At 53.0% G+C, this 26,235-nt stretch overlaps 1 protein-coding gene across 1 annotated transcript in view; it reads left to right on the forward strand.

Annotated features, from left to right (window-relative positions):
* The first annotated feature begins 582 nt into the window (after positions 1–582).
* EPHA10 (EPH receptor A10) overlaps positions 583–26,235 on the forward strand; it is a 47,317-nt gene continuing 21,664 nt past the window's right edge. The window contains 6 exon segments of the mRNA XM_030039524.2: positions 583–660; positions 662–689; positions 2,000–2,064; positions 3,338–4,007; positions 21,838–21,993; positions 22,820–23,152. Of these exon segments, the coding sequence (XP_029895384.1) occupies positions 583–660; positions 662–689; positions 2,000–2,064; positions 3,338–4,007; positions 21,838–21,993; positions 22,820–23,152 (1,330 nt within the window).

Raw genomic sequence — 26,235 nt, forward strand, 5'->3', positions numbered from 1 at the left:
TCACTTGCAGGCAAGGGCAGTAACAAGACCTGCCCCGCTGCTCTCTTGGGCCCTGTGGTGCAGAAATAAGGCTCTGACTCACCACTGACTGCCTGTTAAAGGCAGCAGGGTGCAAATGTCATCTGGGGAGGGGGGCACAGCACTCTTAATTATGGCTGTGACCAGTAGGCCACCGCGTCTCAGCATCAGCAATAGCTGTCCATGTCCCAGCAGTCCTTTGGCTTCCATGGCGAGGGCAGATCCTGCCCTCGGCAGCGGTACCAGGCAGGCCAAAGCTCAGCCCCGCCGTGCTCGGCCTGTTCCGGCAGGAGCCGGCCCCACAGATCATGCAGCGAGACACAGCTGGTCGAGGACCGTCCCGCAGCTGCCACCAGTAGACTTCAGAGTGAACGGCGTCCCCGCCCCCGCCCTCGCCCCGCCCCTTCCCGCCGAGAGCCCCGGCGGCCGCCGCGGATTGGCCCTGCCGGCCCGCGGCCACGCCCTCGGCGGCGGCTGGCGGCGGCGGTTGGCGGCGCGGGGCGGGGGCGGGGCGCGGCGGCCGGAGCGCGGCGGCGGCGCGGGGCGCGCGGAGTCGGCGGCGCCATGGCGACAGCGCGCGGCGGCGGTGGCTTCCCCCGGGTGCTGCTGCTGCTGCTGCTGCTGCTGCTGCTGCTGCTGCTGGTGCTGCCCCCGCGCCGCCGCCGAGCAGGGTGAGCCGGGGCGGGGACCGGGCGGGCGGAGCGGCGTGGCCGCGGCACCCGGCGCGCCGGCACTCCGGCACTCCTGGCCGCGCCGTGTCCCCGGTGCTCCGGCGCCGGCGGCCGCGCCGTGCCCCCGCCCCGTGCCCGCCGGTCCTCGGCGCACGGTGCAGCCGCATCGGCCCCGGCGTCGGTCGCCCGGGGCGGGTTGGGCTGCGCGTTGCGGTGCCCGGTGCCGCCGGGGAGAGGCCGGCGCTGCTGGGCGGCAGGCGGCGGGTCCGCTCCGGTGCCGGAGGGTCGGGTCCGGGCGCGCTTCCCCTTCCTCCCGCCGTCTCCGGTGCCGCCGCCGCCTGCCCCCGCGGGCGCGGCGGCGCTGGCTTCGCGGGGCGGATGTGCCGCCGCTCTCCGGGGCGCGGGAGGAGCGGGACGGGACGGGGCTGGGGGTCCCGGTGGCCGCGATCGCCGGAGACGCTGGGAGGAACGGGCTCCCGCGGCGCCCGCTGCCCGCGCAGCGTTGCCGGTCCCGGGCCGGGCCGCCCGTCCTGACGCGCAGGACCCCGGTCCGGCTGCGGGGGGGAGGCGGCAGCGCTGACTCCCCGCTGCAGCCTGCGCTCCGCACCGCGGGCTCGTCGGGGCTGTGGCGTGGGGAGAGGGCTCGAGCCCCAAAGGTGCGGGTGCGCTGCCGTGGGCAGAGCCGCCGAGCCTCGCGTGGGACGCGCCCTCGGGGCACGGCGTGGTCTGGTGTCTCGAACCTGGGGGGGACAGTTCGCCGGGCGGGGGTTGCTTCTGTTCGCTGGCTGTGGAAGGATGGTGAGACTGTGCGTTGGGGGAAGTACCTCTTCCTGTCAAACGCAGAGTTGGGGGTTCTGTGGAGAAAGGATGTAGCCTCCCGAGGAAATCCGTATTTCAGAGCAGTACCTTTCGGTTCCAGGAGATAACGCACGCTGCGGGCATGGTATGGCTGCAGCGTTGGCTGGAGGTGTCAGGGGGATTGTCCTGCAGAGTCCCTTGGGGAGGAGTGTAGCCTTCCCTGGGACATCATCCTCGTTAGTTTAGGGTGCTAATTGCGTAACCGCGAGGTCTGCTCTGGATGAGCAGCCTAGAGCTCTGCAGCCTGAGTCCTGCTCGGTGCTGTGCTCGGTGCTCATACGATGGCTGGGGAGCTGGGGCCCCGGGAGCTGCTCCCTGTGCGCTGGGACCTGACCCACTGCTCAGGCGGGCGCACCGCGGCACTGAGCTTCCCAACGGGCGGGCCGGGTGGGTATTTGCTGGTTTTTCCTGGGTCAGTGAGTTTGCTTTCTAGTGTGTTGTCTTCCCTGCAGTTGTCCTGTTGGACTCGAAGGAATCGCAAGCGGAGCTGGGCTGGACCTCGCACCCATCAAACGGGGTAAGTGCGGAGGTGGGACTGTCCCTCTGTGCTGCTAGAGAGGGTCTGCCTCTTGGTGCTCAGCACGTGGAGCCGGTGGAAGGGGCTGGCAGCCACGGGGTCTCCTCGGGCCGGGGGCGGGTGGGCAGCTCGGCACGAGCTGTCGTGTTGATCAGCACCAGGCACCCCGAGGAGCAGAGCGAGAAGTGAAGTACTGGTTATGGGAGTGGTACAACCAGTGTGGAACAGCTCCTCAAAACGAATTTTACACTCCTGTAATCAGCAAATAGCAGGCAGTTAAGGCTTTGTGTTGTAGTTTGCACACCAGCGCGAGCTCCTGGGGGGTCAGCTCAGCGCTTGGAAGAGGGCTGTGGCTGGGGTGGGATCGCCAGGAGCTCTGCCTCACGTAGGGTTTGTTTGATCAGGTCCTTGCTTTGCTGCCGGGGTCAGTCTGCAGCTGCTTTCAGGAGAGTGTGTCGGGAAACTCAAAGTTGTGTTCCTTGCTGCTTTGGGTTCATTTTCCAGAATGGAAACAAACCATTCAGAGGGAGTAGTGATAGATCCTGGAGTCATCTGTGTTGCCCAGCTGTATTTGGCAATCTTGCATAAATTTACCCCCAGAAAGAATTACTTTGGGAAGTTGCCAGGTCATCCTTAAGGCTGTGAGGGTTGAATCATCATTTCACTAATCGGAATCTCTGCTGGTAACATTGGGGAAATACCGTTTCACTTGAAGTCTGAGGATTTGTCCTGTTCTGGCTAAAACTTCTCCTGACAGAGAAGCTGCTGCTTGCTGTTCACAAAGATAGTTGTCCTTGTGTGATGATGTGTCTGGCGTCACATCTCCTTGGCCATCTTTGACTTCTCTGGGTAGCCCAACCCCATCTGGCATTACGCCGTATGGTAATGCTCTGCAGATGCACCTTCCCAGGGACAGAAAATCCAAGGCGTGTGTGGGAGATAAAAGGCTCTGGCTTCGCAGCAGATGATGTGTCCCGTTTCATATTAGACTTTGTTTTAGAAGGTCTGATGCCAGTGCCCTCTTTCTGGTTGTGTCTCTGCGTTTGCACCTCTTCAAAGAGCTCAGGTGTTAGGTGGTCCAGCAGCACCGCTATGTTACTACAGCTTGCGGGTTTGGTGGGCTGAGGACTTTCAGTGCCTATGATATGATGGCCTGTAGGTGGAGAGGCTTGTGGTGGCGATTTCGTACTGATCGGTGTGTTTCTGCCAGGGTGGCTGGTTCTTGCGCACGACAGCGCTCGAGCTGTTACAGTCCTTTGTATTCTTTCCCCAGTGGGAAGAAATCAGTGGCGTGGATGAGAATTACAAGCCGATACGCACGTACCAGGTCTGCAATGTCATGGAGCCAAACCAGAACAACTGGCTGCAGACAGGCTGGATTGCCAGGCGCGATGGCCAGAGGATCTTCATCGAGCTGAAGTTCACCCTGCGGGACTGCAACAGCATCCCTGGCGTGATGGGCACCTGCAAGGAGACTTTCAACCTGTACTATGTCGAGTCTGACTCCGACCTGGGCCGTAGCGTCCGTGAGAGCAAGCACATCAAGATCGACACCATTGCTGCTGATGAGAGCTTCACGCAGGGGGACCTGGGTGAACGTAAGATGAAACTGAACACTGAGCTGAGGGAGATTGGGCACCTGAGCAAGAGAGGCTTCCACCTGGGCTTCCAGGACGTGGGAGCCTGCGTGGCGCTGGTCTCTGTGCGCGTCTATTACAAGAAGTGCCTCGCCACTGTGCAGAACCTGGCTGTGTTTCCGGACACGGTGGCGGAGACGGCCTTTGCAACTTTGGTGGAAGTTAAGGGCACTTGCGTTGCTCACGCTGAAGTGGATGTGGATAATCCCCCCAGGATGCACTGCAGCGCGGAGGGCGAGTGGCTGGTGCCCATAGGGAAATGCACGTGTGGTCCCGGCTTCGAGGAGAAGGACGGGGGATGCAGAGGTAAAAGCGGCCGTCGGTGTCCTTCGGCAGTTTTTGTCTGTGTCAATCCATGTTGCTGCCAGACTGCTCGAGTCTGCTTGGTGCCTGAGCACACCTCAGACAAGTGGTATTGCCTTTTGTCAGCAATATGATTCTTTTAGTTGATTGCAGCTCCCCAGCTAACAGCCAGACCTTAATTTGAAGGGTGGCAATTGGGCAAATGGGGCGTGTTGCTGGCAGCTGCTCTGCAGCACGGTGTTGGCTGGGCAGATGTGCCAAAGCTCTTGAATACCATCGGGCATTTCCCACAGCTTTACCTGTAACTATAAAATTACTCTAGAACGTTAATATCCCCATTGTCATGCTTTAGACACAACTTAATAATTTGGTGACTTTACAGCTTGCAAGATTATGTTTAATGACAGCTGTAAAAATGGATATAACCTCTACCTTAATGGGCATCTCTCTCACGAACCTGGTGCTGTGACCACTTCGATCTTGCTTTCAAAGGCAGGTGAGAGCTGGGCGTGGGATCAGCCCTGAGTGTGGGATACCAGCTGCCGTGGTCCTCCTTGGAGTGTGTGAGCCTCTGAAAGGAGAGAGGTGCTGGGCTAATGCCTCCTCCCAGGCACCTTCCCGCTTCGGGCCGTGGTCAGGACCTAGTCCTGGCTCAGCGTGGTCTCGGCCGCTTCTGTGCCGAGTCAGGTGTCAGCAGGAGCCGGCAGCGGTCCCGGGCGAGCGGAGGCTGCTCTGCGTGCGGTGCGGGGCAGCGGGTGTGCATCTCCTACCCCAGGAATGGCTGCTGTCCATCGGCACCTGGGGCTTTTCTCCTTTGAAAGGTGTAATTGGCTATCAATTATTAACTGGCAGTGTGCGTGGCTGCCCTCTTAGGCAAAGCTCCTCTGGGGCAGAGGAGAGGTCAGACCATCAGCTGGGACGTGTGAGAGGAGGTGTTTTCTTCAGACAGCCTGAAAGATATGCCTGAAAAGACACTTTGCTGCCTGTGCCTGGTGTCCAGGTGATACCTTGGACCTCTACCTTTTCACCTGGTAGGAAACAGATTGAGAGGAAAGTAGCTAAATAAGTCCCAAGCAGGTACAGTTCCCCCGTGTTTGAGGCGTATGGTAGGAGAGTGAGCTTTTCCTGAGGAATCAGGTTTGCCCTTCAGGAGCTACTTGAGGCTTTTCAGATTTAAATTGTGCCAACTGTGCCTCCTTCCTCCAGGAGGTGGGAAGCCTTTCCAGGTGCTCCAGGTAGTGGCTATTCACTTGGTGCCCTCCATAAGAAGACCTTATTAAAACTATCGAATTGAAATCTCAGGACTGTTCATTGCTTCAGTGGCTGCATGGCAGCTTGCCATGCTTTCCCCATCTGTTTGGAGTGGGAATTTACATAGCGAGTCCCAGAAGGCTTTTACTAATGTCTCAGGTTTCTCTGTGTTGAGTTTAAATAATTCATATTCTCTAAGGAAAAATATTTGAAGTAATTTAATGGACGTAATTAAGTTTTTCCCCCCTCTCACAGAAAGCAGGTCATTAGCCACTCTCCATGGAGCAGCGTCTGATGTCTGGTCAAATATCAGAAAATAGTTTTTAAGGGTTGAAAGTTTTTGGTTTGTTTTAGAGCCCTGCATTAGCATAGTGCTAAGTGCATAGCTTTAAAAGATTTCTGATGAAAGCATCCAGGGCTAAGGAAGTTCTGTGACAAGGACAAAAGCCCTCGAGCTGGAGGCAGGTAAATATGGTGGGAGTTTGGGGATGTTAAAACAGCCAGGTGATGGCACAGCAAATCTGGCTCCGCTATCGTGGTCCCACGGCGGTGGCTTTAGAGGGCTCAGCGGGTGCGAGTCCACTGGATCTTCCTTGCCCGTGAAACATATTGGCCACAGTTTCTGTCACAGCTCTTGTGCCCCTGAGAGGTTGGACCCCAAGGGCTGGCTGCTCTGGGGAGCGGGGGCAGCCCGGGTGCTGACCCCCCACCCAGTGCCAGGGGCGGCTGGTGGTTCTCCAGGCTGTCTTGGGCTTTGCTTCGCAGCTCCTGGTCTCCTCCCTTATCCTTCGAACTTCTCCGAGGACTTTCTGGCTGCGCCTGCAACGTGGGACGTGCTGGTGTCTGAAGTCAGTCGCCTGTTGACCCCGCTGACTGCCGGGGTGGCTGCGTGTCCGGTGATCCCGCGGGGCCTGGCCGCCAGCTGGATCCGGGATGGATCTGGGGCGACGCTTAGGGCCAAGCGCGTGGCGCAGCTTCTTGGGTCTAAATCAAAAGGAAATCGGACGGCAGAAACGCAGGAGAAGTTTCCCCAGGCCGTCTCGCGCTGGGCGCTGCCCTCCGTCGTCGTGCTCCGAAGCCAGGGCACATGACGGTGTCCTGCGGGGACCGGCCGGTGCCCCGGGGCTGCGCTCGCCGGGCAGAGGGGCCGGTCGAGGTCCTCGGGTGGTCTGACCCCAGCCGGCCGGGGGTGGCGGGGGGCTTCTCTGCGGCTGGTGCCCTTGGCGCGGGGCCGGGACCGGCGCTCGTGGGCGGCAGCGGGCAGGGCCGTGCCGTGCCTGGTCGGCGGCGCTGGTGGCGGCCGCGGCGCAGGCGCAAGGTGTGGGAGGTGCGGGCTTCTCTGCAGCAAGAACAAGCTTTGTTTCCCGCTGAACTGGTGAAGCTGTTTGAACTAAATCACAAAGCGAGTCTCCCTGTAACCATGATTTAAGTGCTGAAATCATCCTGCCGCTGAGAGAACATTTGTATCCTCACACTGAAATTGGGAGAGATGAAAAAAGGCTAATAGGATTTACGGCACTGCTAATTACTGCTGTGAGAAAGCGAGCCTTTTTGCTGTCCATCTTTCTATATTGCACCACCTCTCTGAAGAAGCCCCAGTGTACCTGACAGTCTTCCATGGGCTTGCACGTTTCTGATGAATCATTTCAGTGATCGTTGAAATGCAGCCATCTCTAGGGTGGAACTGAGCAGCTTTAGCATCTGTTTAACATCTACTCTCAAATAAGAGGAGAGATTCTGTCACTGTAAATACATTTAGACTGCTTTTCTTGTCTAATATATATCTGTAGCCAGATGCTGGTCTGCGCTTACTCTGATCTTAAAACCTATTTCCAGCAGATGGACTGCAGGCAAGTGGGAAGTCCTGTTGCACCGGGGATGATCACCTGTACATCCCTATTTTGTTTTCGGTAGGCTTCTCGGCACTGATGTCTTTTTACCCTTAATTTTACCAGGCATGGGCTGTGGTCCCTTCATGCCATTTACTTTGTGGTGCATTGCAATAGCTCTTGTGTAAATGAAACCGTGATGTGGAGGATCTGCCTGACATTTGCTGTAAAGTTGTCTCTTTCTGCTTCATCTTTTCCATCCAATCCCTTGTAATATCTGCAAGGAGAATTTCAACAAAGCCCAAGGTTAATATTTACCAGCCAGATTTGCTGCAAATGAGACAACTTCAACCAGACGTTGAATTAATATGATGGAGACCGGTTTCCAAAAATAGCTGTCAGCCACTCTCCTTTGACAGAAACGTAAATTTGTGCTGTAGCAAAGTTTCCTTCTCAATTTGTTTCCCTCCACTTCTGACAGCAGCGGCGGGAGCCGGCTCTGCGCTGCTGTTGCACTGGGGAAATGCCCTGTGCTCCGGTCTCCTTCACTGGTATTGCTTGCACAGGGCAGCCTGGCACCCTGCTTGTTCCGGTGGATGATGGCCTAATTGGCGGGCTGTATCCCTTGCAGTCATTCCCTATGCAGGAATGACACTACTGAAACCAATTTTAGGGATGAAATAGTTTCTAGTGCTTTGTCAGGATTTTTAAATGACATTTTAAAGTGAATTTGGCATAGGCAGCTGGACCAGGTTTGCCACCTGCGGTGCTTGTGGCCGCAGGGACCGGGCGGTGAGGGAGGGCGATCAGGCCGGTCCCTCGCCGGTGCTGATTCTGTTTCATGGTCCAGCTGATCATGGGCGTGCATTTTTCTTCCCCTGCAGTAAGCAGCGAGTGTTGCTGCTTTCCAGGGAAGGAAAACCTTGCACAAGAAGTCACATCAGTGACTTACTGTTTGTGGCAGCCCATGGGCATGAGGAGCAGCCACCGATGTCCACAGTGACAGTTTGAAAAGGGGACTAAAAGAAGTTTCCCCCCTTTTCTGCATTACTGAATGGATTTTTGAGCAGCATGTTGTATTCAACAAGCCATGGACAGGACACAAGGAAGATTTACGGTATCTCAGGGAGAAAGCTAGAGAAAATAATAGCCCTTAGACTCATTCTTTTGCACCTTTGCTTATAAAGCATGTTGGTCTTCTGGGCTCTCCTGAAAAGAAACTTCAAGGATAGAGACATGAAAGGTGTTGCTGTTGTGGGATTTTCCCTTTTTCCCACCCCCTTCCTGTACGTTTGTGGTAAACCAGTGCGAGTTAACCAGGCTCGGCTGGGCAGATTTGTGCGCTTTGTCCCACTGTGTCAGGTATTCCTGTACGTTGCTCTTGCACAGATAACCTGTCAGCTACTCTGCCTGTTTGCTTCTGTGGAAATGGGACTTTCTGAGGGCTGGAGGCAAGTCTTCCCACGGAGCCTTTCCCCGGAGGGCGCAGGCACGCTCTGGAGAAGGCTCCAGCGTGCGAGGCTGTTGGTGCAAGCCTGCGCGTCTGCGTCTGGGATGTTTTCCTCTGGCTGAAGTGGACTGTCTTCAGTCTGTACTGGGTTCATCCCTGGCAATGTCTATGTGAAGGACTTCGGGGGCTTTACAAGGCAAGCTGGCACGCCTGCTGGTCTTGAAACGTAGGGATGAGATGAACGGCACAAGTCAATGCTAATTAGAAGAAAGCAGTCTTTGCTAATGGTAACTGCTAGTGATACAAAATGTAATGCACGCTTGACACTGTGCAGTAGGCAAGAAATGGCTTCTCTGATCTACTGTGGGATTCATCAGTGGTCTGCTGAAAAATGAAGGACACTGGACTGCAAGTCCGCTCTGCTCATCAGGCTGGGTTGCGTTATTAATGGCTGTAATTGCCTGATGAATCTAATACTGTGTGTAGTATAATTATGCTTTATGGCAGCTTATAATAGTTGCTCTTAATGAGGAGACAAGATTTGTGACAGCACAGTCTGGATTCTGTTGTGGCCCTTCATTGTCACTGTTTTCCTAATCTGTTTTCAGCCCCCCCCAGTAATTCCTTACAGAACTGTGCCTGTGCAAAGGCAGCTGGCTGGGCTGCTCCCTTCTCTTCTGCCTGCCGTAGCTGGGGCTCTTTGGTCCTGCAGTTCTCCCTGGGATCGGCTCTGGCGGGCGTTTATCCTCCTCTCAAAGCCTTCCAGAGATGCCTTTGCCGCCTGCCCGGGCAGCCTGTCCTACCACCTTGCTCTGCTCATGTCTAACACAAATCGCCCTTGCAGTCACTTAAGCTTATAGCTTCTTGTCCTAGCGCCAGTGAGCAGTGAGAACACTTCTCTCGTAGCGGATTGTGCCTTGCTACAGATATCTCAGGAAAGTCAATATAATCTTTCCTGTGCTTGGCTTCTTGAATAGTAAGGGAACAAACGGCTAAGCAAAGCCTTTGAGAAGATCATTCTGCCTGTTGTGAGCAGTAGGTTTGTGGACAAAATCACAGCTGTAAATACCGTGAAATAGAGTAGTTTCTTCATTGCTTCCAGCCATTACTTGGACATAAACTTGGTCAACATTTTGAGAAAATTTAATAGGAAGTTTTTCTGTAAAAAAGAGATTTTGGATACAGTCCTTGATTTTTATTTCCCAAGGGGAAGTGCTACAATAGAGGAAGTGCTTGCTTTTTAAAAAAACAGTCTTTCAGTTTCTGTCCTGTTGTACCTCCCCTTTTTAGTGCTTGCCTTTTTTGCTGCTGAGCATCACAAGCTGAATGTGGGGGAGAGGGATCGCTCTGGTGTCAGACCCGTTCATTTTACGCTCGTCCATTGAGACTGGTACGACAAGTGCCTTTGCCTGGCTACTGGTATCAGACAGCAGTGTTTGTCTCTCCCCTTCCTCAGGAGAGGGAAATGCAGTCATTTGGTTCCAGTGTCCGCGGTGGGGAGGCAGGCAGAGATGCAGGTAGAGAGGGGGCTGCGCCAAGGGCAGGAGCCGCAGGCTGTTTTGGCAGAGGAGCGTGTGCCCGCGCCTCCTGGGCTGAGTTTCTGCTTTGGGAGCCGGCAGTGCGCAGGCTGGGGGTTCCGTGGGGTCATGGGCAGCAGGCAGCTCCTGCCTGGGGTGCAGCAGTGCATGGCAGCACCCTTCTGCCTGTGTTAAAGGTCATATTTGTTTCTCAAACAACCATATAATTCACAAAAAAGGTGCTTGCATAAGCTATCTCTTGAAGTGCTTTGCTTAACAGGAAACAGAGACTAAAGCTGACAGGAAATAGAGACTAAAGCTGACAGGAAACAGAAACTAAAACTGAACATACACCTTGAAGTAAACGATAAATCACAAGATTGTTTGCTGAAGACTCTTGAAAAACAACTCTGAAAACTACAACACAGCAAAATAAAGGTCATCCGAAAATAACTGAGGAAGACTTCAATCTTCAGCCTCAACGACCATCAGGAAACAGAAAACGACCCCCTAACAATAACTGAAACACGCGCAGAGTATCTCCATTACTTCATGAACACGGAAGTAAAGATGTATAAAAAGGGACTGTTTAAACTGTTTAGTGCGGCAGTTGGCGGAGCGGAGACTCCCCTGTCGCCCAGCGCTGCTTTTGCTCATATCCTGCTTACTATAATTAATAAAAATTTCAATTGATCATTACGGTTAATAGACTCAATTTATAACACCTGCACTGCGCTGCCAGGCTGGGCTGGTGCCTCCCGGGGGTGGTGGTGCCTTTCCTTCTGCCAGTGAATTGCAGACATCAACTTTAAAAAAAGAAAAAGAAAAAAGAAGTCCCAAAGCAGTGGCCTAGCCCTGAGAGCTCCTGACACCGTCTTTCCCTTAGTGACAGCAAATGGTGAGCGAGGCTTGTGTCCTTGTAACTCTCAAGGGCTGCATGGCTGCCTTGCGCATCAGCAGCTCTCTGCTGCGAGAGGCCGGTGGGCAGCGATGCTCCTGCTGCGGCTGGCGGCTCGGTGGGACGTGTAAGAGCGGTTTCTGGGTGCAGGCAAAGGCTGTGCTCCCTGCGGTCTGGGGAGAGCCTCTGGGGTGGAAGTGCAAGGCTTTAGACCAACCCACGTCCCTCCTGTTGTTCTGGGAATTGGCCCCTTCGTTCACCTGGTAGCAGAGGCGGACGAAGGAAAGCACCCGGAGACTTCCTGAGCAGGCTACCTCCTTCTGGAAGATGTTTTTGGAAATCGAGCGCACGTGTGCTCTGCATGGCCAGGGCTTGCTCTTGCTGAGCGAAAATTTGGGGCAGGAGTGGGAACTGGTATTGGCAAGATGCTTTCCTGTGCGTCGCATGTGTCCCATCAAGGCATCATGTCACTACAGTGTCCTTAGAGGCAAAATAAGTAGTTCAGTTGGAAGTTAGAGAAATTTAGAATAATAAATTACACTGTTTTGTCATTTAGTGCAAAGACACCTCCTGAAGCCTAAGGTCTGCTTGTCCATTTAAATAAAAAAAGAAGGATCCAAATGTACAGCGCTTGGGGCTTTTGATTTGTTTCATCTTTTATACATCAGCTTACAAACCTGTATGTGCTTCTGGAGTTTATTTTATCTTCTGACTGATGCTTGAGTATTATGCATAATAAGTTTATTTTTTCTCCTGGGATTCTGTAAGTTGCACAAAGCACCAGGTTTTACTTTCATCACTGATGCAGCCACCGGCATCCTGCAGACAGATACTGCACTCGCAGGGCTAGTGCTGATGTGCAGGTTTAGCAGCCCTTGTCAGGGCTGGAGCCAGGCACACTGTGGCTGCCCTGGGTGGTAGTGGGGTGGGAAACAGGGGCTACATGTCAAGTGGGGGCTGTGGGAGTAAATCTGTGCCTGTTGCTGAAGGAATAATCACTGAGGATATTTACACTTCAGTTTCCTTTCTGAATTATGGTTTGGCTTTCTCCGCTTGGGTCTTGTTGCTGGAGCACCTTTGTGACCTGGGCAAAGTGACAGTTTGAAGGCATGGAGAACTTTGTACTAAATGAATTTGGAGTATCTACCTCCATCTGCCCAGTAGCGGTAGCCTCTGTGGTAGCTGTAATGCCTTATGGTAGATGCTGCTTTCCATCAGTGACGCATATGAAACACCCATGTAAAATATGCTTTCTCTTCAGTCTCTTTTTGGAGTAATGATCAAGCTTGGAGATATTTATTATTCGGGATTGCATATTATATTGCTGTTTTACGGTGTGTCTGAAATAATTATGGCTATGGAAATTGTGGCAGAGCCAGACACAAATTACTCTATGACACTCAATTTAAAGCAAACTACTCAGAAAATTACAAGCATCACAATTCGTTTGCAGAATTCTTGTCAGGCTTAAGGTTATAGATACCTGGCTGGTAGATGGACATGCTGGTTATTCTGTTAAAATACAGGGGGAAACATATCTTGCGCATGGCTAAGGGAGGTTGTGTGAGATAAAGCACTTGGCAGGATTAGGGTGTGTTGGAGGTGCAGGTCAGTCAGTCCTTTGCAGGGAATCATTTGGTAGATACATTAGGGAACTGAAAGAGACAACAGTAAATTGCGGTTGGCTCAGTGGATGTGCCTACTTTAGTGTGTCCTTGAGTAACATTCCTGCATAAATAGCAATGAGGTTCTGTTCGGTACTGCTGTAGCACTGAATTCAAGCAAATGCATTCTTTTAGCTATTTCAAGACTGTCTTACTAAATATTCTTGGGTATTTAATTTTCTTCTGGACTAAATCACTAAATTTAATTTCAGCTATTAAGAGCTCATTGTTGGAGATGCACAAAGATCTCCAGCCTCTGGACATAGGTTTTCATTTCAGTGCTCTTTAATTTTTGCCCTTCTTAAATAATTTGTAGAGTAGCATTGTCCTAAAGGTTTCAGACATCCTGGGAATGTGTTGGACTGTAGGCTGCTGAAAAGTATTACTGAAAAGCAGTTATTAAAAAACAAAAAAAAGTTTGCGGAAGACAAGCTGCCTTTGGATTTTCTTGAGTGGTACAGCCTGAAATACTCGTCCTGGCAGGCAGAGTGCCTCCAAGAGGAGCTGGAGACCCGATCCAGTGCTCGTATTGATCGCTCGCTCACACTGACTTTGTCCTTGCACAGGTATGGAGATTGGACATGATTTCTTCCCCTTCCTCACAGTGGGGCTCTGTAGCGGCATTGCTCTCTGCCTGCAAAGTATTGATTACAGTTTTTGCAATAAGGCAAGGCAAGATTGCAAACCCAGCATGTAAAGGGAAGACAGGAGCCTCTCTATTACCCGAGGACATTTGTTGACAAGGCTCTTTGACCAGCTCGATACACCACTGAAACTCTATTCTGTCAGTGTGTTTTGCACAAGGTGCCCTGTCTGGTTTTGGGCAACCTGTCCTTGTCTGCGGGCGCTCGCTGGCAGCCATCCTTCCAGGGTGCCTGCTCCGATGCTGATCTTTCTGTTCCTCCTTGGGGCCTGCTGCCCCGTCCCTCCTGCTGTGCTGGTCTGAAGCACCTCTCCAGTGTTGACGAAATGTTTGAAACATAATGAACAGTGACTTGCTTGGCTTGATAATGACATTAAGGTGGATGGAGGCTGGATGTGCCAGCCTGGTCCAGCAAGGGGTCCGCGGTAGCAATAGCTCCTGTGAGAGACGCGTTGAGAACGACTTCATGTTTTATGCGATGCGGTGCGTGGCGTGTGCCATTTACTGGCGGCCCGTGTCGTGGGGAGCAGAGGACTTCTTCCCCGTGGTGCTCGAAGGGGCTGGCACGGACCTTTAGTGTGCCTCAAGGTACGTTACTCCCAGGAGCAGACACCTCTGTTCTCTGTGCTCCTGGGGGTAAGCCCTGCGTGCACCAGGCACAGACCTGCCCTGTCCCGCTGGAGGTGGGGGGCTCTGCGGGGGACTGGTGTGCAATTAACATCTCTCAAGTAAAACTGGACTGCTGTGTCGGAAGGGAGGACCCCAGGGAGAGCGACCCTGGGCCCTGGAGGGAGACTCCAGCAGCAGCCCGGGGAGGTGTGAGTGAGGAGGGGGTGGGAAGGGGGATCCCCCTGCCTGCTCCGGATCCTGCCTGCGTTGGGCAGACCTGCCCGCAGGAGGCTCTTGGAGGAGCCGCCCTGACCGGGGAGGGGTGGTTTCCAGTTTGGACACCAACAAATCTGAGACCCTAGTAAGTATGGTGTAGAGTTTTGTCTTGTGGTTTTTTTTTTTCCCCATCCTATTTTGATGGTTGCAAGTGCAAGTTTGACCATGGCTAGGTGAGGGTTGGATGCAAGTCTAATTGCTTGGGGCGCCCAGTGCTCCGAGTCTGTCCTTTGCCAGGAGGGACTGTCGGTCTGCTGGGGTGCCTCGACCCCTGGGTGCTGTAATGGTTCTCACTGCGGCACCCCCTCAGTGCTGGCTGGTTGTTTCCCCTAGCTGCTCTCTTTCCTAAATAGCATTTTTATGAATGCCTACTTCAGCAGAGAAAATTAACACACGTTAAAAGCAGATGAACTTTGTCAAATACAATTTCATGACAAAAAATGGAAAGGAATTGATTTTGGAAGACAACCAAGTTGTAGTGTTAATTATAAATGACTGTATAGGCGTTTTGAGTGAAACTGCAGGCGTTATTGATTCACGCTGGCACGCACGTGGCTCTTCCACTATCTGCAGGAGTTCAGCAACATGAAGAAGTTCAATAGTGCTAACGCAGGCAGTGTCCTTCGTGGGTTTTTTTCTTTCTTCGAAGATATCTGCAAGGTTTGTGGGTCAACAAGCTGACCTGCGACAGTTTGAGGAGGAAAAAAAAAAGGCAGAACCCATCAAAAGTATTAAGACTAAATGCTGAGGAGGGTGTAAACAAACCAACAAACTCTGATATGAAGAAAATGATACCAGACAGCAAGGAGCGGTAAGCGTGCCTATGAAGTGCATTGCTGGAGCTCGTTGCTGAGACAGCAAACGCCTTCCACAGCCAGCAAGGGGTTTATCCTGCTTGTGGCCAGAGGGGTGGACCCAAGGCCGTGGTCTTCGCCAGGCGCTGACGCTAGTGCGGGCGTGCTTGCGCAGAGTTGTGGCTGCGCTGCGTGCCCCTTCCCATCCCCTTTGCCTGGCACCGGGGTTGTTGCCGGACCCTTTGACTGCCCCGGGCTGGGTATTGTGCCTCAGCATGGTCGCTCTTAACAGAATCGTTAATAACATTTTCATTAGGAAGTGGCATCTCCGTGGTGTGGTGTGGGTCTGGGGCCTGGGTGCGAGAGCCGTGGTGGTCCATATCCCCATCCAGGTCCAGGAGGGGAAGGGGGGTCATGGCCAAAGGCGAGAGAGGAGGCCGTGCTGGTGTCTGTCACTGGTTTTATGCGGGTGGGCTGAGAAGCGCAGACCCAGAGCGGCATCCTGAAATGGTCTTTAAAGGGTCCTCCTGAACTGCACCCCGGGTGGGATCTTCAGGCGAGTCCTTCTCTGTCTGTGGCATAGCATGGTGTGACTGGAGAAGCGGAGAAGAGAACATGTGCAAGCACATGTTTGTTTTTTTCCAGCTATGGAGACGGGCAGGAAGTACGTTTGATGGGTTTTGCCTGTTTTTTGTATGAGCATTAACATGAAGTTGTCTGGGTTAAGTAGCTTTATCCTAAATCCATGATATGAAGCAATTTCAGCCTAGTATTTAATGTTCCATTTGTGCTCATTCTCTTAATATTTTATGCTCAGCTTCAGTATTTACTTAGGTCTCAGCCCCTTCCTCTCTGCAAAATGATGAACACTCTTTAATTAGAAGAGACTTGTAAGCCGCAGGAAATGGATTTTTGGTTTTACTGCACCCTGCGATGCGTCTGGGGTAGTGTTGGTGAATGCTCCTGTACTGATGCTCACATTTGTCTACTGAAACCCACTGCGCAATTTACAAAACATTTTGCAGCTGATGCAGCTACGCTGTGCAGAGCAGTTGGACACTCGCACACGCTTGGGGAAGGACAGACGGCTTCAATGCCTCAGCTGGCAGCGGGATCAACACCATGTACAGGTGCAGGAAAGTCACATCGGACTCGGCTGAAGGGCCGAGAGTCACGTAGCCAGGATGGAGCTGGAGAGCCTCTGCTCCGGCTTCCTCTGTGGAAGTAGAATTTGCTTCCGCAGCGTGTCCATCACAGGCTTCTCTGCCGAGCAGGCGCTGGAGGGATCCTTCCCTTCCTCCCGCTGCTGCTGACATCTGCAGCATCTCCCCCAGGGGCACAGCCACAGCTACGTGGTCCCCAGCCGTGCAGTCCCCAGGGCGGGTGGCAGAGGGTGAATTTTCTTTAAACTTGCCGAGTTACAGGATTGCACCTTGGCTCACTCACCCAGGCTGTCTGCTCTTTTAAAGAAGATTGTCTTTTCCCTAGGAGGCAAGTTGCTGCCAATGCAATTACCGTCAGAGATGTGCTGCTCGGCTCTGCTCTCAATAAGATTGCATGTGGAAGCCGTGGGTCTGTGGGGAGGGGGAATGCTCTCTGGACAGTAGCTTTGCATTGAGCTTATCTGCTCCATGGGAGGAACGCTAGCAGGAGCAGTGCCTGTCCAAGAGGCTGCTGGAATAGGATTCAGTCTTTGCTCTCATTTGGTTAAAAGCCAATTTTTTTCTTTGTGTGTGTAAACCAACATGTAGAGCATTTGTAGAGGAAAGCTGTGAATCCTTAAGGGTCAACTTCGGTCTTTAGTTGTGCAGTCAGTGCACTGGCTGGACCTCCAGAGACCCGAGTCCTGTTCTTGGTCCTATTTGTCTTGTATGACTTTGTGCAAATCGTACAGTTGTTCTGTCCCAGTTTCCTGCTTCTCAGTGTGGTTAATGTTTCCATACTTCAAAAAGAAAACAGAGGCTAACTTAATTGTTTGAGATACCCATCACTGCAACAGTTGACTATCATAAGTGCACAACGTAAAAGGCTGCTGACCAGCTGGTAAATACTGCCAGGGTGATTAATAACTTCATTTTACTGCTGCATGCAAAATCTTGGCCATGCTTCACTTTAACAGTGACTACGATCAACCCTGGAGCTTACACAGCCTGTGTCTTGCAGTCGGGTTGTCCTACTTGATGCACTTAGTGAGTCACTTTTAATCACTGTTCATCGATTAACAAGATAAAGCTGCTCAAACTCTGATGCCCTTTTGCAGATTAATCAGGATCTCTTCTGCCATTTTTTAAGCCAAAACTTGAACACACAGCTAACTGGCTTAGAAAATGTTGAGATTCTTGCTGGTGAAGGAAAAGCTTTGGCGTCCTTGGAGCTGTGACTCCGAGTCCCTGGCTGGAGAGGAAGGTTATGCCTAGGAGCCGCTGGCGGAAAAATCTGGTTGGCAGGCTTCATGGTGCTGTGAGATGGAGATGTCTGAACTGCTTGGGAGGGAAAATTAGAGCTGTCCCATGCCAGTTGAGTAGGAAACCATGCATTTTTCAATTCTGCATCCTCAATTGCCCCTGCTCTCCCTGTGGCACAGACTGGGCGTGAGAGAGGACGTTGCCTTCTCTTGATAGAGCCATCCGCTCTTGTCCGAGGAGCTGTGGCAGATGAGTCGGTAAGAAAAACCCTTCCCGTGGGTGCATCATGCCGGGTAATCTGCCAAGCTGCAGCACAAATCAATGTTGCTTGTTCTGCTACTAGTTTGATCGTGTGTGCGTACAGTGTTATATCAAGGAGGGAACATGTGCTCTCTCTGTCAGTGAAATGAATAAGGCACGCCTCGTGAACAGGGAGTAGCTTGTGTGGGCAGCGATGATGGAGCTGGAGAGAGGCAATTAATCTGTCTGACCCATCCAGCTGCTTCTCTTTGGCTCTAGGAGAATGCATTATTGAATTTTATTGTTTAATAATTAAGTTGTGGTAGTACCAGAGGACAAGGAATAGGATAGAAAATAGGATACAAAAAAGAGAATTTCATCCTATAAATTAATGGCCTGATCTCTTGAGAGCTGTCACATACCCACTGCAAAAATGAGCACTGTGAAATAACAGGGACACCTAAACCAGCTGGGGACCAAGAAAAACACTTGTAGGATGAGGTGGAAGAGGGTGGGAGTTTATCTGAGAAAAGAAATGGAGAGGCACACATGATGCATCACATGTGCTGGGGTGCTTTTGTTCTTCTGAAGTGTAAGAGTCAGACAACCAAGAAACAAAATTAAAAAGTAAGCCCATCAGCTGAGCTGCGCCCAGGCTCCTTGTGGGACACACTCACGCAGGGTCATGGTGCCTGTGTTTCTGAGAAATGCAAATTGAGGCATTCTGTACAGTTATTAACTGACATACCTTCTGACAGACACTTTTGTAAACTTACTTCTAGCTATTAAAAAACAGGGAGGATCAGCCTGAATAATGCTTCTAATTGAAAACATTCAGTTTCCTATGAGGAGATGTCAAACTTACGTGACTGTGAGACTCCCCTTTAAATGCGAGGAATGGCGGCAGTATGCTCTGGGTTTAGTGCTCAGGTCCCATCAAGTTTGTGGACAAGATTGATTTTTCTGTTCTGCCTGACAGAGGGTGCGAGCAGGGATCTCGCACCAGTGTTCAGGCTTTGATGGTGTAACAAGATAGGCTTCTCCCCGTGGGGAGGGACGAGTTTGAGCTGGTGCCGCAGCAGATGGAGGCTGCAACTGATGTGCAGCACCAAAGCCCACGAGCCCCCGTCCCGGCTCTGCTCTCAGGGCACACGTCTCCCCGCGTCCTCCAGCTGCTGGGAGAAGGGCCGGTTCTGTGGCAGCGCGAGCCCCGGCTCTGGGACTGCGCTCGGGTCACCGCTCTGCAGAGCCGGGAGTTGATGCTCGAGTGCTTGGGGAAGCTCAAACCTTGTCCCCAGCGTGCGGGGACTGCGGCATCTGGGGGTCTGCCAATTCTCTGCCTCTTCGGGATGGGCGCAGCACGTGTTCAGCTCTCTCTTGGTGGCTCTTTCGGCAGAGTCCCCCAAGCGCTCGATGCTCGTGCTGGGTTTCTCTGTTGAAGTCTGGCTGCTGCCTCCGTTGGGGTAGGATGCGGTCTCAGGCTTCCGCTCTCTGGAAGTGACTGTGCCCTCCATGTGTGGGGTGTTGGGATCACTAGTGGGCCACTGCTGATATTTCTGCCCTGTACTGTGGTCAGTGCTGCCTAACTAAAGCAAAAAGCAAACTATGTCTCCATTGTGTGAATGTAACATTAGTTTTGGTTTGGTTTCTCAAATGTAAAGAGGAAGCTGGAAGTTTTGGGAGTAATTTAAACATTTGCTAGTTTTTCCTGTTTTATCTAGCACCCTAGGTAGGGAGTGACATTTACTATGTATTGTGGCTCACTGTCTTAATCTTACTTCTCTGTTGTGTTTGTCAAGCCCATGCTTTTAAAGGTTAGTTTTATCCGGTATTGGAGGCGTGCAGACTGTGAGACAGGGGAGGTGAATACAGAACTGCAGGCTCTCCAGTCCCATACTGGCAGCAGCTGTTGCCAAGAGCTTGCAAGATCAAGGAGCAAATGTCAATTCTTCTTCCTAGAAACGCATATTTTCCTAGAAATCCCTCCTCCAGCGCCTCTCGGGAGAGGGTGCTCCAGCTGTCCAGCAGGCAGCGACAGCCGGTGAAGGTGTCTGGGCTCCCCTTGCAGCCGGTGAGAGCAACGAGGGCTCCTGGCACATGGATCGTCTCACCCAGTGCCAACATCGCAGGCAGGTCAGGCAGACAAGAAACGCCTGCATGTCTCTGGTGACTGCTGCAGGGTCCTGATGTCCAGCTTGGTCATCAGCTCAGCTGGCCAGAGCCCACCGATGAGGCTGCCCTTCGTGTCTGGGTGACCACAGCATGCCCTGAAATGCTTTGTCTTGTCCAGTTCAGCCAGGAATCACAGCCAAGAGGAGCCCAGAAATAATCTGCTGGGTTTGGTTCCCTCTTTAAAAGTTTTGGGTTTTTTTAATTCTCCATTTTAACAATTTAACTCTTGAGTTTTGCTATAGAAATGTAATGTTGAGTCCACATCAGTTGGAAAGTTGCTATTTCCATTCCAGTTACAAGGAAGTCTCTCTTCATTACTTGGGCATGACTGGAATGGGCTTGAGGAGGCCAAATCTGTTGCTTTCTGCAGGCTTTGCTTGTGTTGGGTGGCAAGACAGCACAAGATCTTGTCTGGCAAAGAGCAAGGCTTTTAAGCAGCTCTTGAAAGGCTGTATCTATTATGTAAGAAAAGCAAAAATCTCATGTGTGATGCTGCTCTCAGCTCTGCCAAGCTGCTGTCTGTTGTGTGCCGGTGGCCAGGGGATGGAGGGACCGCTGGGAGTACAAACCTCAGCCATGCTGCTGTGGTCCCTCCCCATGTGTGACTAGGGCACTGAATTTCTAAAGGCCTTGTGGTAGGTGAAATAACCTCCCCTTAAATGTTCACCCATTTTCAGCATCCCAGGGAAGGATTCTCCCTGCCCTGTGCTCTGTCTAGTGCTTTGTCCTCAGATCACAGCTGTAGCTGCCAGCTTTATATCATGCTAAAAATTAATGAACCAGAGTGCACTGGAATAATCTGCTTTAAAAGGAACAGTCTCAGCAGCCAACTCCTTAAAAATGATAAGAGAGGGGACTGCGTTACTGGAGCTGTTCATCTAGGAACTTTACAAGTGATTAAGTTTAAATATTCAGGGAGCTGATGAAGGGATAGCAGACAGCAGCACCACATCAAGAAGATGAAGCAGCCAAGCAAAACGTGAGTGCTTCTGTTTGGCTTGAAATCCAGCTGAGACAAACTCCTGCCCCTCGGGCTGGCCTTGCTGGGGGTCACCTCTCAGTGTGGAGGGGCTGCCAGCCGGAGGGGACCCCTGCGCCAGCTGGCAGGAGTGTGCACTGGGCACACCTGCCCCATCCCTTGCTGCTGGGGACACCCAGCAATGCCAGGCACACATTTGTGTGCAGGCTGCTTCCTTTTCAGATGTTTTAAGGTCAAACTGAGACTGTTGCAAACTGCTTTATGGAGTTTTGCAGCCTTTGTTGTTGTTTTCATGAAGCGATAAGTCTTTCATAGCTTCTGGGTGTCTTGATAGGAGTATTGCTTGTAGGCTGCGTGCTGCTGGTAGTAAAGATCAAGCAAATCCTTGACCGGTGTGTGAATTACTTGTTTGTGTATCAAAGGTGCTTCTCAAAGTATAAGGGAAGCCTGTGTATGACTTATAAAAGAAAATTTATACTACTGTTTAACTTCAGCACATACCTCACTGTCCACAGTGACTGCTGTATAATCCACAATGATAAAGCTGTAGCTGCCAGTGACATGGCCTTGTGACTTGGGTTTGTATATGAAGCTCTGGTGACTGATGAGGTCTCTGACTTCTCTGTTTTCAATATTCCTCTCCTTTTGGGGTTGTTGCTGAGTCTTGCTGTGGCTCCTGTGTCATTTCTGCTCTGCTCACCTGACTCTAAACCCTAAGCCATGTGTTTTCCATATCCTGCATCTTTCCGTAGCCACCTTGTCCCCCATGTCCCTTCAGAACCTCCAGCTCCCTTTGCATGTTGCCCCAGCCGTCTGGATGTCTGACCATTCCTCCAGCCCCTCCCCAGCCCCTTGAAAGAGTCCCCCAGCCTGGAGGTCAGTGCAGAGCTACAGCATCTAAATGTCTCTTCTGGGTCAAACCAAAGGCACATCTCTCTTGGTGCCAGGATCATGCAGGTGCTCAGGGAAAGCAGCCTGGAGGCTGATATCTGCTGGCCAGTGGCAGGCAAAGGATGTCCCAAGAAACAGGGAAATGCAGTCATCAAACGTGTCTCCCATTCACCTTGTGGTGTTCTTCCCATAACTCCCTCTCTCTGTCTTTTCAGCTTGCCTTCCTGGATTTTACAAGCTTTCCCTCCGTCTCCCTCTCTGCTCTCCTTGCCCTGAGCACAGCTTCACGCATGAGGAAGCCTCCACGTTCTGCTCGTGCCAGAAGAACTACTCCAGGTCTCCGTCAGACCCACCATCTGCCTCCTGCACACGTACGTCTCACTGAAACGGCAGCTCTTTGTAAGGCGAGGAAACGGGGATCCAGGCACTGTGTCTGTCCCGCAGCGCAGAGCCGAGCGGGTGCCCAGGAGGCTGTCCGAGGCTGTCCCCCTGCCAGCACGTGCCAGCCTGTGCTGGCCCACGGGAGCTGCGCCCGGGCACGCGTGTCCCTGGGCGGCCCTGTCCGTGCTGGGGTACTGCCCCGGTCGGGAGGGGATGGAGGGGCTCTCCTGTCCCTACGCCACAAAGCTTGCAGGCTGAGGCTGCAATCTGCTGAGACAGACGCGTGGTCGGGCTGGCAGACTCCCTGGCAAAACTAGGGCACGGTCATTTAGTCAATATAGATCACAGATTTTAATTAAATGGCCTCTAGTTAATTGGATTGGACCCCAGCTACTCCAGTGATGGATGCTGTACAACTGCCTGCACAGCGATGAGAAACCCTCCCGCTTTGCCCGAAGGCGAGTGTGGCTGGGCAGTGTCCGACCAGCAGTGGGTCTCCTGGGGCCCTTGCAGCCGATCCCCACGGAGGTGCCAGCTCCGGCCAGGCGCTCCTCATGCGCTGTGTGAGCTGTTGCTTGCTGTGCATACCCGTCCCTCCGGCGGGGATCCTCCGTCTGGTGTCCCCACCGTGCTGCACGCATCGATGCATCCACATCCCCTTGTGCTGCCACGTGCAGCGGCTGCCCGGGACCGTGCTCTCTTGCTCTGCCACCGGTGCCTGCGCTGCTGCTCCCAGAGGACCTGTAGGTTTGCCCTGCTCCCCAGGCAGCACCCGGCCGTCCCGGTGCCCGTGCACAGACACTCTTCTGCTTCCAGGTCCACCCTCCGCCCCAAGGAACCTGGTCTACAGCCTGCGGCAGTCGTCGCTGGTCCTGGAGTGGAGTGCCCCGGCTGACGCGGGTGGCCGGAGCGACCTGACCTACAGCCTGTGGTGCGGCCAGTGTCCGCGGGGCCGCTGCGAGCAGTGCGGCAGCAGCGTGGGTTTTGTGCCGCAGCAGACGGGGCTCGTGGACCGGACCGTCACCCTGGTGAACCTGCTGCCTCGCGTCAACTACACCATCCGCGTGGCGGCTGTCAACGGCGTCTCGGGCGTCAGCCCGCTGTCAGGGCAGCAGTACGCCGAGGTGAACGTCTCCATCGGCCTCGCAGGTATGGCTGCCACGTAGCGCACCTGACCGCTGAAGGTGAGCGGAGCCTCGCCCCCATCGCACCAAGAAAACAGTTGCCTGTGCTGTCTTACGCTTGCGCGTCGCCTCTGGGGCCTATGGTCTGCTCGGCAGCTGGTTCTGTGGCTTCGTTGCTGGGAGGACGCAGGGTCTGGAGGTGGCGTGGGCGCTGTCCTCGGGCTCTGCGCGCCTGCCGCTGCCACGGTGCCCCAGTTCCTCTCGGTTTGCTCTGGTGGCCCAGATGTGGCGCTCAGCGGTGGCAGGCAGCACAGGCAGGAGGGGGAGATGGAGACGGAGCTGCAACGCTCCCGGGGGGTTTCGGTTGGTGCCACGGGCAGGCGAGGAGCTGGCTGTGCTGGAGGAGCCTGTGGCCCCGTTGTCTCCCACTGCACTGGCTGACAGGTGGGTGGCAGTGAGCGTGGTGACAGCCTGGGCTCCTCCAAAGGGACGAATCTGCTCTGTGATCCAGCTGCCGTTTGAATTTACAAATCAAAATAAAAGCACCTTCAAAGAAGCAACGTTTTCAGCCCATTCACAAAAAAACCCTCCTTAAAATAGATAATTCCAATATTGGCTGTCATTTGGAAGCAAAAAACCTGATTTAATCGCTCTCTTCTATGTCAGTCTGTGGCACAATTTCTTACTGTAAGTGTCCCCTTCCACTTTACGTTTTGCATTGCTGTTCCCTTATGTGAGGCGAAGTGAGCACCCAGCCTGCCTGTGCAGATGGGGCCCCTGGCCAGGTTTGATCCCTCCTCAATTGTTAGCTGTGCCTAAGGAAAATCAGCTCTGGCTTGTTGTGTCCTTGTCTGTTCCTCTGTGGTTACGTTATTAATTTGCATGAAAACCCTTTGCCAAGCCACAGTTAATGGAGACAGATGATCCTCACATACCTCTTGGCAGGAATTGGCCAACAATTTCATCTGAAGAGATTAAACTTTGATCTTGTTATAAATAATTTTCCCACCACTTGATCAAATGTTGTTGCGTGTGTCATTGCTTTCTCTTCCCTCATATAATAATTTCTGTGAATCCGTTGGGTGGATGCTGTGCCGCAGACTGCTCCTCAGTGGAGGTGTCATTTCTCATTAGGATCTTTGCTGTTCAAGGATGGATTTAGCTCTGGGAAGATCTTCTGTCTCCTGAGCTCCGGCTATTCCTGAGCCAGCATACAAGCTAGGGAGGGGTGAGCTCAACGAGGTCTAATAACAAGCTGTTCCTCCAGAGGCTTCTGCCTGGTGTTGGGCAGAGGGACCAGTGCTCAGGAGCTGTGGTCTTGCCTGGAGCTTCAGGTCTGAGCTGGGGACAAGAGGCTGGGTAAGGGCAGCAAGTGCCCTGTCCTCTGTAGGGAGTGAAACCGCAGGACTGTGATACCAACCCATGCCCTAGCCGTTCATCTGTTTAATACAGCTTTTCTTCTAGATAAGTGGGAATCTCAACCCCTTACTCAACACTGCGTACTCCTGAAGGAACTGAAATATGCATAAAGAATATGGCATAATTAATCTTGTAATCTGTTCAAAATCAATGTCTCTTGTCGAGCTGTCAAGTCTCCGGATGCAGATGGTGGCTCAGAATTAGCTGAGCAGCTGAGGCTCGGGAAGTTTCTTGAAACACTTAAATTTTTTTGCTGCCGAAGGTGTCCCCTCCTGGGGCAGTGCCAGGCTGGAGCTGCTCCGTCTGCAGGTGCCCAGGTGGCCCAGTTCCTCTTGATTTGGCACCGTGGGCGAGAAGTGACAGTGATGATTAACATGCACCTCTTGGCAAAGATGGGGAGAAGGTCATCTCCTGGGGAAGTGGCTTCTCAGTCTAGTTTGCCTGTAACACCCCTCTGGGGCAAGAGCCCCCCTGCTGCGAGGAGGGCTCTGTGTGGGATGGGACCCTGTGCAGGCAGGCGGCGGCGCGGGCAGGATGCGGAGCCACAGCTGGCACGGACGGTTTGCGGAGCGTGTCACCTCCAGCGAGTCCTGAGCCCTGGAGCCCCTCGTCATTTAAGCCCATCACAGAAGTGCCGGATGGGGCCAGAGATAAGGAGAAAGGGAGACTTGAGGGATGCCTGGAGCAGCAGTGACTTCCTTGGCAGCTGCGATGCAATGGTCTCAGGGAAGTGATTTGCAGCAGCAGGGAAGCTCTGGCTGCAGATACGCAAACTCAGAGGAAAAATTAAACAAAGAAACAAGACCCTATTTAGCTGTCAGATCCCTGCTCCTCTAAATATAGCTCTGAGTGCAGCTTTCGCACTGCCCTTCCCCTTCAGCAGTCACAAGAGGGAATTAGCAGTTGTTCATTGTATTTGCAGGGGGAAAGAAAAGATGCTATTTAGTCTGCAGGAGGCAAAATTAATACTGTGTTTTTTCTAATCTGGCCCCAGCATGGGACTAAATAAAAGTGTTTGAGGAGAGAACGGAGCTGTTTACCTGCAGGAGTAGAGCGGCATTAGCTATGTAAATGTACACTCTGGGACGATGTCATTTATATTCCCAGCAGGGATCGGCTCCTATCTTAAAGGGCTTTTAAATCTGTTGCAGATTAATAATGCAGCCAGTGCCGAAACGCATTCTCCTTTCTGAGTCTATGGAGAAGTGGTTTGTGCTGAGTTAGGTCCTCTGAAGTAGACTTCTCTGTGCCCGCTTGTTGCTGGTGCGGCAACACCAGCCCAGCCCCAGCCAGGAGGGGCGGTGGGTCCACAGGACGAGCCGACTCCAGGGCAAGGGTCTGTGCTCACGGGGTCTTTGCTCTCCACGCAGTGAGAACCGGACCTGGAAGAGCTGTATGGTAACTGATGAGGCTGCTTCTCTGGTTTGGAAAGAAGGACTCTGGGGCAGGCATTGCCTCGGACAGTGCCCAGTGCGTTTTCTGCGTTGCAGCGTTAATAACTGGTGACGGAGGGGAGCGGCTGGCTCTCCCCAGCGCGAGCAGTGCCGTGGTGCAGGGCGGCAGAGGTATTCGGGGGCGATGGGGAGTTCTCTCCATCTGACTGCCGCTCACCCCGTGTGGGGAGCACAACAGACGGGTTGTGGTCTGCTCTTGTTTGCTGCGTGTCTGCTCCGCTGCCCCAGCCCCGCA

Source organism: Aquila chrysaetos, chromosome 16 (assembly GCF_900496995.4).
Source record: "Aquila chrysaetos chrysaetos chromosome 16, bAquChr1.4, whole genome shotgun sequence".
NCBI lineage: Eukaryota > Metazoa > Chordata > Aves > Accipitriformes > Accipitridae > Aquila > Aquila chrysaetos.